The sequence below is a fragment of the Protopterus annectens genome, chromosome 8.part0, assembly GCF_019279795.1.
Source record: "Protopterus annectens isolate FY-2018-M chromosome 8.part0, PAN1.0, whole genome shotgun sequence".
NCBI classification, from domain to species: Eukaryota; Metazoa; Chordata; order Ceratodontiformes; family Protopteridae; genus Protopterus; species Protopterus annectens.
Genome location: NC_056741.1, coordinates 581750166 through 581765165, shown reverse-complemented (window position 1 = coordinate 581765165; position 15000 = coordinate 581750166). Strand labels below are relative to the sequence as shown.

Genomic DNA, 15000 nt, shown 5'->3' with positions numbered 1-15000 from the left:
TCAGTGCCAATATCAGAAAAAGTTAACAATTGTCTCGCCTGTGGAAAACAAATAACACACCTAGATTTCCATTCTTACTGCATCACCTGTTTAGGCCCAGACCGCAATGTCCCTCGCTGCCAGTTTTGTTCTTTGTTCAATGACAGAACTATACATCGTCGGGCCCTTATTGTAGCTAAATATTTTCGATCTCGATCTCCGTATTCTGAAATGGCTTCGGTAAGCCGTCCGACTACCAATCTTCCAAAAAAAACTCAAGGATAAAGACAGACAGAGAGCACAGGTCCAAAACTGCCGACAACACTTCTGTTAAGCTAGTCGCAAGTTCGCAAATTCACCAGTCCTCAGTGAAGCTCTTTCACAGCTCCTGATGCCTGCTTTTGTGGATTCGCAGGCCGCTACTATACCTCTCCTTTCTTTTACTATGCTAAAAAGCCTTTTGTTTGAAGGTATATATTTTGTGTTTTAAATTTTATATATATATATATATATATATATATATATATATGTATATATATATATATATATATATATATATATGTATATATATATATATATATATATATATATATATATATATTTTTTTGCTCCCCATTTGGGGGGCACCTGACATCTGGGGCAAGAAAAACTGATGTAATGGCATCGGCTGCATGTTTTATACCCCTGACGACCTGATGTCATGGAAGAAGGGACAGCAACCGATGCAGGACCCAAGACTTTGTTTATCAGGCCGACTGAGGGCAACCTGCCAGCAGATTACCCAAATGTAATGACTGCAACAGTGAATACACTTGAACATCTACATTTATGGTAAGTGTACACAACTGTACTTTCTCTGACCAAAGGGACTCCAGACATCTATGGCAAGGCATACAAGCCATAACCGACTACAGGCCTGCATCCTCCTCATGTGGTGACAACACAGAATTTCTGAACAAATTAAATACCTACTTAAGCAGATTTGATATGGACAACAACACTGCGCCAAATAAGCTCCCTGTTGAACAGGGTGAGGAGGTGCTATGTCTAAGAATATCTGATGTTCTGAAGACCCTGAGGTGAGTAAACCCAAGAAAAGCCACTGGTCCTGATAATATTATAGGAAGAGTTCTAAGAGACTATGCTTCCCAACTGTACTAACAGATATATTCAACATATCACTGCAACTAGCCATTGTATCCAGTTGCTTCAAAAGTACGACAATCACTCCCTTACTCAAGAAATACCAACCAACAAGCCTAAATGATTACCAGCCAGTTGCTCTTACATCAACAGTAATGAAGTGTTTTGAGTGGTTGATCAAGAACAATACCTCTTCAAGTCTACCTGCACCACTGGATACATTACAGTTTGCTTATTGCTCTAACCACTGCATGGCTGATGTAATAGCCATAGCACTTCATGAATCCTTGGCACATCTAAAGAACAAGAATTTCTATGTCAGAATGCTGTTCATTGATTTTAGTTCTGCCTTTAACACTGTCACCCCCCAGAATCTGATATCAAAGCTAATCCAGCTGGGCATCAACACCCCCATATGTAACTGGATACTGGACTTTCTCATCAACAGACCCCAAAAAGTATGTGTGGGAAATAGTTAAGTCAGTATTACATTGAGCACAGGTGTCCCTCGGAGCTGTGTCCTGAGTTTTCTGCTGTTCACCTTGTTGACACACGACTGCATGGCCAAGCATGAATCCAACAAAATCATCAAGTTCGTGGATGATACCACTGTCATAGGTCTTGTCAGAAATGGTGAGGACACAGCGTACAGAGATAAAGTGGATCATCTGATAGGCTGATACAACAGCAACAATCTGACCTTAAATGTAAACAAGACCAAAAAAGTAATAGTGTACTTCAGGAGGACTCAGGAGATGCATGAACCTCTAGAAATTAAGGGGTAGCAGTGGAAAGAGTCAAAAACACCAGACCAGGTTCCTGGGGGTGCACATCTCAGATGACCTATCCTTGTCGACTCATATTAGCCACACAGTGAAGAAGGCACAACAACATCTGCACTTCCTTTGGAAACTGAGGAAGGTAAACCTGTTTCAGTCCATCTTCAAAGCCTTCTACAGGGGACCATCATGAGCACCCTCTCAAATAACATCATAGTTTGGTATGGCAACTGCAAAGATTCTGACTACAAGGCTCTCCTAAGGGTAGTGAGAGTAGCAGAAAAAGGCATTGGTTCCTTGCTGCCATCCATGGATGATCTGCACAAGACACGGTATGTGGGAAGGGCCAGGGTGATAATCAATGAGCCCAATCACCCTGCCATGGTATGTACCTCCACCTTTTCTCAGGCAGGCAGTATCACAGCTCACACTGCAAAACATCTAGACTGAACAGGAACTTCTTCCCCCTATCCATAAGGCTGCTGAGCTTGAATGCCAGGCATGACAGCGAATAATTAGATCAATATGCCACTAGCTGCGAAGTGTCACCTGTAGTAATCACTATGGAAAATTGCTTCAGTAACTGGTACAGCAGCCTGATTTCTTATGCTATTACTTCTTGAATGTGCAATAGTCAGGAGTGAGTCACCACTCCATACATGTGCAATATGAGCATCAGAATATGTCATACTACAACTGATGAAATGCAATATTCTAAGCAATCACAATGTCATAGTCATGCAATACCTACAAGTATAATATTGTCTAATGTCCTCCTGTCCAGTTGTGGTAATTTATTGTGTTGTTTATATTTAATTATTACTGTATATGCATTAGTCTTACTGTCATTCATACTATGTGTTCATTGTTATGTCTTGCATGGGGACCAAAGCAATGTAATTTTGTTCAGCTTGCACTGCTATGTATGCCTGATTGACAATAAAGTTTACTTTGACATTATAATTTCAAGTACTCAGTCATGTATATTCGGGGGAACTTGTTAGGTAGTTTTAGATAATCACAGTTATTTTCTGTATGTAATATGAGTAATCAAATGACTACAAAGACAAACAAATGGGTGTTTAATTTGTCAACTAAGTTTGAATGTGTGTGTAAGTGTATATGTTCATGTGCATGCATGTGTGTGTGTGTGTGTCTGTGTGTGAGTGTGTGAGTGTGTGTGTGTGTGTGTGTGTGTGTGTGTGTGTGTGTGTGTGTGTGTGTGTGTGTGTGTGTGTGTGTGTGTCTGTTGGTATTGTGAGAATATGTGCTGGGGTGGGTTTGAGTCAGCTTATAAAACATGTCTTATGTGGGGTGGGGTGGGGAGTCTTATTGTGGTGGAATATCACATATCATGGCTAAAAGAGAGAACCTTCCCTACCTCTGCACAAAACTTTGCTTGATTTCCACAGTTAGGCATGTTTTATTTTCAGTTTTTGTCATGTAGTCTTATATCATGTACATACCTGCTGTGATACTGTGAGATAGAATGGAATCAATTCAAGTTATACATAAATGCAGACTGTTTTAACAGTAGGTGATGTAAATACCAAATGAAAACTGGTAACATCAAAAACGTAGCTAGAAATTAACAAACATGAACTAGTTACAGCAGAACAATGTACAGAAATATTTATTTCAGTCAATTACAATTCACAGAGGAGTGCACAGTAAACATTTTTCCTTTGGGATTCAGTTTCTGCTTTGGCTTTTCTGTCTTACCATTTTTAATGCATTGTTCTATAAAAAATATGAGTTCAAAATAATTGTAACAATTTTTTCTTTTTCTTTTTAGGAAAGCACCATATTCCAATGACTCCCTAATGTCCTTGTCCATCGCATGTTCAGGTCGAAACGTTCAAGCTTCGTCCGAAAGCTGTGGCAGAATCGTTGTGGGGTAGCATCTGCAACAGGCAGCAGGAGTGTGGACAGTGGCCAGAATGGGGAAGAGAGCCACTGTGCCCTCAAGCCTGCAGCCTACTCCCTGTTTCAGAAGATGAAGGATGAGCAGTTGGAACTCCTAGCTAAGGCTGTGGAGAGCAAAGGGGCCTGGGAGTCAAGCTGTGTATGTTTCCCTAAGGCAGACCTTCGGGTAGGAAAACACGTCTTACCTCCCCTGGTACTGATCTGCAAGCTCTTTCGCTGGCCTGATTTGAAACAGCTTCATGAACTCAAGCGCCTGAGCTGGTGTGAGACCTTCTGGAAGACTGGAAATGAAGGCACAGTTGTATGCTGCAACCCTTTCCACCTTAGTCGTCTGTTAGTTCCAGGTAAGACAATATACAGATATTGTATATTGTATGCATATCTGCATATGAAAACAAGATGTCTGTGCAAAGCAGTATCATATGATTGATACATTTCAAATGTACAACTTTCAGTCTGACTTTAGCAAAACTGTATGGATATATATCAAATTGAACCCTAATGTCATAGTTAGTTATAGGTTCCCTTTAGGTAAATATATAAAGTTGTTAACCTAATAATTCATAATCAAATTGAACCCTAATGTCATAGTTTCCCTTTAGGCAAATGTATAAAGCTGTTAACCTAATAATTCATAGTTTTGTACATAATCCAAGTAGCATTAGTTCTGTAGTATAGGGAGGTTGCCAAAATAGAGGACACAGTAGTGGTTTAAGGAGTTAGACTGGGAGAAAGGATGCTTTATTGTGCAACACAGCATATTATTTCTCTTAACAGCAGGTAGGGCACCTAGCAATATGACTGACAGATTTATACTTTGGTAAAATGAGACAGTGTACATGCTCTGAAAAAAAATAATTTTGAAGAAAGGTTTAACTTAAAGAAATACTCATATCTCAGTTAAAAGGGGTCTGTATCAGAACATCAAAGTTTTAAAACTTTGAATGTTCTAATATCGACCCGTTTTGAGCGAACGCTAAAAATAGGGAAGCTGCAGAACACCAAATTCTTTCCTAGGGAAAGAATTAGGTTGGCTGGTTCTGTGGCTTTTCTATTTTCAGCGCTGTGGTGGAAGTTTAAGGGTCGGGTTCAGGTAAGTGTGCGGTTGTGTGGTTGTTAGGATTAGGGCGCGGGTTAGGTGAGTTAGGGTTAGGGTGTGGGTTAGGTGAGTTATGGTTAGGGCATGGGTTAGGTGAGTTAGGGTTAGGGCGCAGGTTAGGTGAATTAGGGTTAGGGGTGGGTTAAGTGAGTTAGGGTTAGGGCACGGGTTAGGTGAGTGTGCGATAGTGACAGACCTTAGGGTTAGGGTTTGGGTTAAGGTAAGTGGATAGATAGTAATGTATTTATAGTTTAGTGTAGGGTTAGTTGTAGGATTATAAGTGTATGTGTGTGTATTGATGTTTTTTAGGTGTGCTTGTGTTGTGAGTATATGTTTCCCAAGGAAAAAATTTGCTGTTCTGAATGTTCGATATTATGAGGTTTAGATATTTTAAGTTCGATGAAATAGCGTTTGCTATTTTCATCTTTCGCTAACGTGATATAAACGCATTAAAAGTACCTTTTGAGAAATATTTTCTTAGGGCACCTTTGCTGCTTTTCTCAATATTTTATTGTTGTTAGATCCAATTGAATGAAACCTCAGTTAAACAATTGAGTTAAGTTGGAAGCACAGTGTAGCAGTACATGGTTAATTATTTTAGTCTTGCATATTTTTTCAAGCCCATCATATTTTACCCATGTTGTCATTTGCCATTTCTTCTTTTCACATCTTCTCCCTTGCATATTCCAGATCTTTCATTGATTTTTTATGTAATGGGGTCCAATGGATGTCCAAAGCCCAAGGGTAGGTTATCTTTTATATTTTGCACTGCAAGTGAGGGAGAGGGGTCATATTAGTTACTCATAAGTGTAAAAAAACATGAGAAAACATGCATATAAGCTTATACTTCTAATAGTATGCCATACAAAGGATTTCAAATCTTGGACACTGGATATTTCTTTTTGTCCGGCTTTTAATTAATTGAGCTATTCTTTGGCTTGGTAGCGTGAAGGAACACTATGGAAAAATCACATCAGTATAAGTGAATGTTTTTGTAAATTATTTATTTATAACTCTGGTTTTAGGGTTGGGCCAGTTTTGCAGATACAGTGCAGAGAGGCACAATGCTTTGCACCCCCATGTTTTTCTGAATGTGCAAAGTGCAATAAAGAGGGATACATGTGATCTTATATCAGGCAGCCTCTTGTAGCAGGGCCATTTATTCTATATTGTCTATCCTGTGGTGACTGTTCAGCTGTCATAAAAAGTATCACCAGATGTCTTTGTGGCAGGTTGCGTCATTGTATAAAAACGGGCAGTGCCTGCTTGTGTCCATCACTTCTTTCCCCCTGAAAAATGACCTCTCTGCACACTTTCCGCATCCTGAGTGTTAAACATTGCAGTGCTTTCAAAGTTCCTGTGTATTGAATTTATTCCCATGACTAAGTCATCGGTCTCTTCATCCCCAAAGGCAGGTGACAACTGTGCTTGTTGTCATTCCTCCAGAGGTCACGCAGCTTAAATGCTTCTTTTGTCACGGTCCATAAATATAAAGTGGTCCTCCTATGAGTCTTAAGATGAGCAAGATTAGTAACAGTTCTCCTGTTGAAAATCCAGATTTTGAAGAGATCATCCCATTAAAAAAGCAATTGTCACATCTGAGAATGCTATTCGTTGGACTCCAGTAGATTGAGTGACACTGAGTGGCACTTTCAATGAATCAATATATTTTAGGGGTTTTATTTGAAAATGCCATTCAGTTCATTTTAATGGTGTGGTAGCTGGAAAGTATATATTTTTATTACATTTGTGATTGTGGTGAGTGCTGCAGTGGAGGATTTTTCCTAAATGTACGTACACTTTCTTCACAGTTGTGTGGCTGCAGCATTAATAGATTAAAGAAATGGTTGTGGAGGATGCAGGAGAGGTTTGCCCTTGTGTAAAAACACAAGATTAATGATATTTTTTTTGTTAGGCTCATTGATGATGCATATTACATGTTAAAAAGCAGTTTTGATAACAAGGCATTAATAGATTTTCTGTTGTTGAGTAACCCACCACTCTATCAATACTAATGCATTTTAAAGTACAGTACTGCAGTTCCTCCTCCTTAGCCCTTTCCTCAACTTGATCCAAAGTTGGAAGATTCATTTGTAAGATTCCTGAAATGCAGCAGCTTGCAGTTGCATCCTTTTTCAAATATAAATAGAAAATAAAGCATCACAAGCTGACTGCTATTGCTTTTCTAATGTCTGTCAAATGTTTGCTCAAAGTAGGAGAGACTACCGGACCCACCTTATCTCAATCCTACTATATGCATCCCCTATCTATACCAAACTATGCAAAAGCAATCTGAACAAGCTGGCTAGCTCCTACAATAATATTGCCAGATTTGCAACTGGGTCTACCTATAGAACTCATCGTTGTAATAATCTTAATCAACTAGGGTGGTTAGAATTGCCAAATCTTATTCTATCAAACCAGCTAACTATTGCCCATAAGATACTGTTTCATCCTACAACTACTCCAATACTTACTAATCTAATCACCCCCTACAATAACCTGAAGATCCTGCGCTCATCAAATAAATTAATGGTAAAGATAAGTAAAACCAACAATCTGGCTGGAGACGCTCTGTTCTCTAACACAGTGGGTAAAACCTGGAACTCCCTCCCTACTGATCTAACCTCCTTACCTTCAATTAGCCTATTTAAATCCAAACTCAAACCATACCTTAAATCGCACTGGCTATGCCCCTGTGCAAACCCAGACTAACTACCTCCACTGTCTCCAGACACTAATCTTCTCACTCACACTCACTCACACAAACTAGTTATTCTTTTTTACTAACATTATTGTTTGTATAACCTTTTTAAAGTTCAAATAGTGATCAATTTCACTTACAGTATATTTTGTTGTATATATATCCATACTTGTTATGTAGCTTAGAAGATTTTTTCCTTACTCTTAAGCTAAAATGTAATTTACTAGTAAAATTTGGTAAATCTTAGTAATGTACTTATGTTATTGCGATTCTGTTCTGAAGTGTGGAGCTTTTCTCCCTGGGCCTCCACTGAAAATGGACATATATCCAATTGGACTAGCCCGGTCAACAAATGTAAAATAAAATAAATAAATAAAATAAAATTTACAGGGAGCAGTGGAGAAAGTCATGGAGGTATAACCATTGCTGGTGTCTGACAGTTCCCCAAATACCAGTCTATCTGGACGTCTTGGGATATCTGTAGTTATTCAGAGCACAGACATGGCACCATACTGATGGCTTTGTTTGACATGTCTCAGACGATTCTGCAGCATATCTATAACCAACTCCAGTCTCTTGGCTACTCTAAACTACCCTATGTTGATCAGGGCAATCCTAGAGGAAGAGTGTGATACACTTTGTCCTCATGAAATTGACCAAAATCCATCTGAGAGTGAAAGATCAAATGAGAAGTCAACTGAACATTTTTTTTACGTTAGGGTTCAAAACTCTCCTTAGCACCATTCATGCAAGGAGATTTTTCCTCTGCACCTAATTCTGAGATTGCCAAAAATGTGTTCTAAGTTACAAACCTTTTGGTGAGTCTCACATTCAGTGTTTCAGTCTTGACCCGAAAAAAAAAAAAAGCAAAATTAATAATTCATTTTTGACAACTGGTCCAAGTACCTAGAGGAAACATCTCACATACTGGCAGCACAAACCCACCAGTAGGAAAATATTGTCATTTGTCAAAGGCAAGCACAGTCCAACCAGAAGACAAGGAAGAAGGTGACTCAATGCTGTCCTGTTCTTTCCTTCTTCCTCAGCCTCCTCTTCATCCCTTATCCCCAAGAGTTACAGGAAGAGGAAGAAGAAAAATAAATCTCTAAATCTGTTAGAGTCCCTTCCAAATAAAAGAAGAAATGGTATTCTTATTTGTCGTCCTATAGAAAAGGAGAGAGAGGTGCATTTTTTCATCTTACAACCCCAAATAAGAACATTCTACCCTTAGCTCCTTTCACTTCCACTGTACAGTCCTGAATGCTTTGCAACAAGGAAAATTCCTCTACTTAATGCATACAGCTTGGGCCTGTTCTGTAAGAAAATGGATTTCATCATAAAGCAGCTGTCAGAGTGGGTAGAGTTGTCGGGGGGTGGGCAAAGATTACCCTTGTGTATTTGTTATCACATAGATTTCGAGGCATAACATCTCAATAACATTGAACTCCTTGTAATATTCATCAAAGGCAGCATATCAAAACTTCTGATAAGTGTACATGAACTAGGGTAGAGCTACATATTTTGCAAAGTGAAGCCCAATTATATCCATGCACCCTGCTTATAAAATATTCATACTCTGCAAATACGCAATGCCATAGAAAAGATAATATTTGGTTTTGCCATAACACAAAGTATTTCCATTAGTCCTGAGTTTGTGCAGGCTCGAGACTGGAGCATTTAAGTAGAGAGTATAACAGGGTTCAGGAATTCCTACTGCATACATGAAATAACTTACATAATCTTTGTTCTTCTACACGTTTCAATCACTATATTGGTTTATGTGAGTTTTGTACTGAAGAGTTTATCATCCATGAGATGCTATTATTTCACTGCATTCTTACCAGAATGTCTCCAGTGCTGTACAGCATGATGCCGACTTCTTACTGAAGTAGCCAGTGTACAAGAAGGTTTAACTGCATGTACTGGCCTGGTACTAAGGCATGACTGTCATGTTAAGGGACAGCATACAACTGTTTCGTCATTCCCAGTCTTCCAGAAAGTCAGGTGCGTGTGTGCATGGGAACTGTTTTAAATCATGGGATAAAACATGCTTCCCCACCTGATGGTCTGCCTGAGGGAAACACACACATACAGCTTGTGTCCCAGGCAGCATCATTTACTCTCAGAAATTCCTTTGATGTGGCGAGTGGCAATTTGGACAGCAGCTTACAAGCCCATGCATACATAGGCATGTTTAGTTCTAGGTGCAGACTTGGAAGAGAACCTTAAGTCCCTGAAGGAAAAGATCATGTATACTGTATGTAGGAGGCCCTCACATTTAGTGATGCTGTGCAAGGAACCATAACTCAGCTGCTGGTTAGAGGCCGACAAGTTTCCAATGTGGGTGGCTAATATATGACTTCTAACCAACATTGAATATGGTAGGCATTTCAGGGTATCTTTCTAATACTAAGCCCATTAATCTGTCATTGACATATAAAAGGGGAACACACTTTCCCATGTTTCCAGAGGTCTTTTCATGGTAGCGGCAATTACATGTAGAGCTGTACCCTTTGACATTTCCATATGGGCACACACAGGTGTCTTGACTCATGTAACATTGCTGTCTTACCATTTTTTGCTTTTCCACATGTAGAAGAGGTAACTGATATGTGATAGCTTCATTTCTAGCATATTTATATGCTGGCTGAATTTAAGTTAATGTGACAACTTTAAGAGGCTGCAGTGATGTGTCTGAAACAAGTGTTTAGCTACTCTTTTGTAGTGTTGTTGAAGAAACAAGAGCTGCAAAGAGTGATGATTGGCTAGAATACAAGGACAAATAAGAGACTTGGAGACTTAGGAGGAGGAAGATTTGCACAGGCACTCGTACGCGCACAGACGTGCGCATACCCCCCCCCCCACACACACACACACACTGAACCACACATACATGTGTACAGCATGGTGGTGCTGTCTCACAGCTCTCATACTTCTTGTTTCTGTCATTTAAGTCTTGACTGGGGTGCTTTCTTTGTGGAGTTGGCCAATTTTACTCATGGTAATGGGGTTTTGGCTTTCTTTCCAAATGAAAAAGATGTGATGAAAAGGGAATTGATGATATTAAACTAGACCAAGGTAGTATGTAGATATCTGAGTATGTCTGTACTCAGTGATGGACTGAGTCCTGCCTTGCATGTTCTGCTTACCAGGATAGGCTCCAGACTCATGCAACTTTGTGACATTAGAAAGTGGCAAAGAAAATGACCACACACACACACACACACACACACACACACACACACACACAAACATGCGCGCACACACACACACACACACACACACACACACACACACACACACACACACACACACACACATATATCTACATCTAGTTATCTGTATATCTATCTCTATAAAGTTAAATGATTAAATATATAATATCTTGTTAGATATATAATCATGGACTTAAACTACATGCCAAAAAAATTATTTTTGTATCTTTTGGGAGCTCATCTACCCAGGGAACTACCACTTTGACAATATGCCCCTAAGAGTTGACCCAGTTTTTCATGACTTGGGAACTTACATGGACAGTGACCTAATTTTTGACAAGCTTGTATCTATTGTTGTATTGTGGTAAAAAAGTCTTTCTGTATTGCACAGCTTATAAACAAATGGATTGTGTCTACACACACACACACACACACACATATATATATATATATATCTATATATCTATATGTATATATATATATATATATATATATATATATATATATATATATATATATTTATATAGTTTGAAGTGAATGGAGATAATTGGCTATGCTCTGACAAGACTGCTTAGTCGTTAAGTAGGGGAGACATAGCAGGTAATTTAAGAATGGTTACATTAGCCTGAAACATACCTGGAAAGATTGTGGGCAGAATTATTAAGGTGACAAAATTGGGGTCAACTGAAAAGTGGTATTTAATTAATGGAATTCCACTGGCTTTAGGGGGTGCAGGTACTGTACGTCCTAACTAATCCTCTTTGACTGTGTAGTTATGGGTCTGGATAATGGGAAGATTACTTATTGCAAAGAATTTGGACTTACTAAGGTGTTTGATATGATCCCACAGTGGAAGGTAGTGGACTAACGTAAATGGACTGACTGGTGGTAGATTAACATAGCAGACAAGTAACCTTCTGAAATATGGGCTTTTGATGCTGCTGGCTTACAAGGTGCATGTCTAAGGTGGGGGAGGGTTTTTCTGGTGCTGGTACTATTACAAGTGTTTTTTGTCTTAAGATATTGTTTATGGGATTTACAGAACAGCATAATTTGTTTGAATTTCAGATTAGATTTTGAAATGGACTATAAAGTCAGGGTAGCTAATCACCAGAAAGACATGAATAAAATGAGCACATGGGTGGGTACACTATAGTTTAGATATCATCTAGATAGGTGCAACTTGTATTATGTGTGGTGGGAAAAACTGTGAAGGATTATGTCTGCAAGGCAGGTGACAAGTAAATCTAAGGAAGTCAATTACCTGCTGTGCTGTTTAAAGGCTGGTACAAGGGAAAAGATGAGTTTGGTGTGGATATTAGATGAGATAAGTTAATGAAGATTATTATAGATGTATCAGTTGCCGATTTTCTCACACTTGTGGTATCTCATCCCTATCTAGAGGTCAAAAGAAGAATATAAAACTTGTGAAAGTTGCACATATGTATTTTATCAAGATAGTTACAGGATTAGTATAAATTAGCAGAAGAGATTAATTAATTTAGGTTGTTTACTTGAGACAACAGAACACCTTGCTCAAGGAAAAGTCATGGGCATGGGAATGGAATTGGAATGTCTGGATTTAGGATTAGTATTAGACAATTACTCCTCTGTGAGATGGTGGTGTGGCTATAAAATACTCTTCCTGAACTGTTGATGAATTGTCAAACTAGTTTTGGGACAGCTTGGGACACATGGAAGGAGATCTTTAGATGTGATGGAATAGCAGACCCTTTATTAGAAGCTGAATGAATTCAGCCAGTCTTGTGCTGCACAGAGCTTCTGTCCGTCATGCTTATGAGCTGAGATTAGTTATGCATTGCCAGTGTTGGAAGGCTGACCAGGAAGTCAAGGAGTAGGCAACCAGGTGACTGATAACCTTCCTTACCAGGTTAGGGCTGAGGTTTCATTGATTGCTACTTGATGACAGCAGGAAATTTATTTTTTTATTTATTTTATTTTTATTTTACATTTGTTAACCGGGTTGGTCCAGCTGGGTAAGAATTACCCTTTTTCAGTGGAGTCCCGTGGGGAAAAGCCCCAAACAGACATACAAATACATACGAATAGAGACAAATTAACAATATTACAGAGGAAAACAGTATTATGGGTACAATGGATAAGAAAAACAAACAATGAAAGTTTGAGAATATGAGTAAGGTAGGCCAGGGGCATGCATGCAAAAGATTTATGAAAAGGTGTTCTGAGCAAGATCTCTGAATTAAGTTAAAGTAGGCAAAGAAATGATGATTTAGGTGTGGAGTTAGTAGTGTGGGAGTTTTAGGTGGGAGCATGTGAAGGACATTCCCACTTGGAGGAGAGATGGGAGAGAAGCATGGATTTGAAATTGTTGTGGTTAGGTATATTACGTAGTGGTGTGGGGAGATTGTTCCATAGTTTGGCTATAGTGTGGGATAGTAGTAGTTTACCAGTTGGGTGGATGGGTTTGTGTAAAAAAACAACAATAAAAAATGTAGCACAGTATGCTTCATAAGGAATTTTACACATCAAAAGTAGAAAGATTTCAGCAGTATGTTGATTAGAGATCAAACAGTAACAGCCTTGCTTGCATGAATTAGCTTTAAAATGTTAGTAAGTTTATTTCGAAGGAAGTATCAATAGTGAAAGTGGGTGCTTAGTCGGAGTTGCTACAAGGGCATAACCAGTGCGTTTTGAGATGGTTTTTGAGTTTTTGTTTAAAGAGAGGCAAGGAAGAGAGTAGAGTTAGTTCATTGGGTAGCTGGTTCCAGTTTTTACCCACTGTGTTAGTAAACAGAGAGTCACCAGCCATGTTGTTAGACTTGGTTATGCTAGCGAGGAGTTTGCTAGAGAAACGTAGGGAATTCAGATTTTTATAGGGGATTAAGAGATTGGAGAATATGGGGGTGGTGATGGGTTGGTAAAATATCTTGAGGGCAATGGTGAGTTGGGAGATTATCAGATCGTTTTGGATTTCAAGCCAGTCTAGCTGCCAAAGATTCAGACAGTGGTGGGTTCTAAAGGGATTGCCAGTGGCAAATCTGGCGATGTTATTATAGGAAGTTGCTAGTTTAAGATTATTTTTCTTTAGGTTAGTATATATAGGTGAGGTGTACAGAAGAGTTGAGGTTAGATGGGAGTGAGCAATCTTGGTTCTGGCTGTTAGGGTTAGGAAAGGTTTGATTCTACATAAGGAGCCTATTTTTCTGTTGACAGTTTTAATGGTGTTATTTATGTGGTAATCAAATGTAAGGTTGTTGTCAATGGTAAACAGTTTAGTGGTAGAGTCAGGGAATATAATAGTGCCATTATTGGAAGTGACTGAGAAATCTATGGGGGAGGACTTAGTAGTGGGAGAAAAGAGAAGGAGCTTGTTTTTTTGGCATTAAGAAGGAGGCAGTGTTTTGTAAACCATGTTTCTACAATGTTAAAAACATTTTGAGTAAGAGAATGTAGTTCTGATGGGGAGTAAGCTGAGCATACTAGCATAGAATCATCTGCATATTGAATGCAGGTGGCTTGAAGAATTGCTACATGTAGGTCATTGATAAGTAATGAGAAAAGAAGTGGTCCAAGAACAGAGCCCTGAGGGTCTCTGAGGATGACTGGCAGAAAGGATGAAATTTGATTTTCCCAGAGAACTGCCTGTTGCTAAGGTAGGATCTGAACCATTTAACAGCCTGAGAGTCAAAGGAAAGGGATTCAAGAATATTGATTAGAAGGGTGTGGTTTACCATGTCGAAAGCTTTTGAGAGGTCAATAAAGAGTGCAGATGAAAGGATGTTTTTATTGCGGTTTCTATTGATGGTATCTGTAAAGGATAAAAGGGCAGTTGTGGTACTGTGTGATGGCCTAAAGCCATGTTGGCAGTTTGATATTATGTTATGTTGAGATAAATGATGTAACAGTTGTTGGTGAATGCATTTTTCCATAATTTTTGCTAAGGGTGATAAAAGAGCTATTGGCCGATATAGAGTAGTCATTTGAGTTCCCACCTTTGTGCAGGGGGATAATGTGGGAGATTTTCCAAATGTCTGGAATGGTTTCCTCCTTAATTGTCCTATTTATAAGGCTGGATATAGGGTAGGCAATTACTTTGGCTGCTTTTTGGAGATATTGTGACTGTAGCTGGTTGGCAGAAGGAGTACATGGCTTGAATTTTTGGATGCATTTATA

General features: G+C 39.0%; 1 protein-coding gene across 1 annotated transcript in view; it reads left to right on the top strand.

Annotated features, from left to right (window-relative positions):
* LOC122808936 (mothers against decapentaplegic homolog 6-like) overlaps positions 1-15000 on the top strand; it is a 268484-nt gene that overhangs the window by 153948 nt on the left and 99536 nt on the right. The window contains exon 2 of the mRNA XM_044080078.1: positions 3697-4171. Coding sequence (XP_043936013.1) covers positions 3742-4171 — 430 coding nt within the window. The 5' untranslated portion in view covers positions 3697-3741. The remainder of the gene's footprint in view (positions 1-3696; positions 4172-15000) is intronic.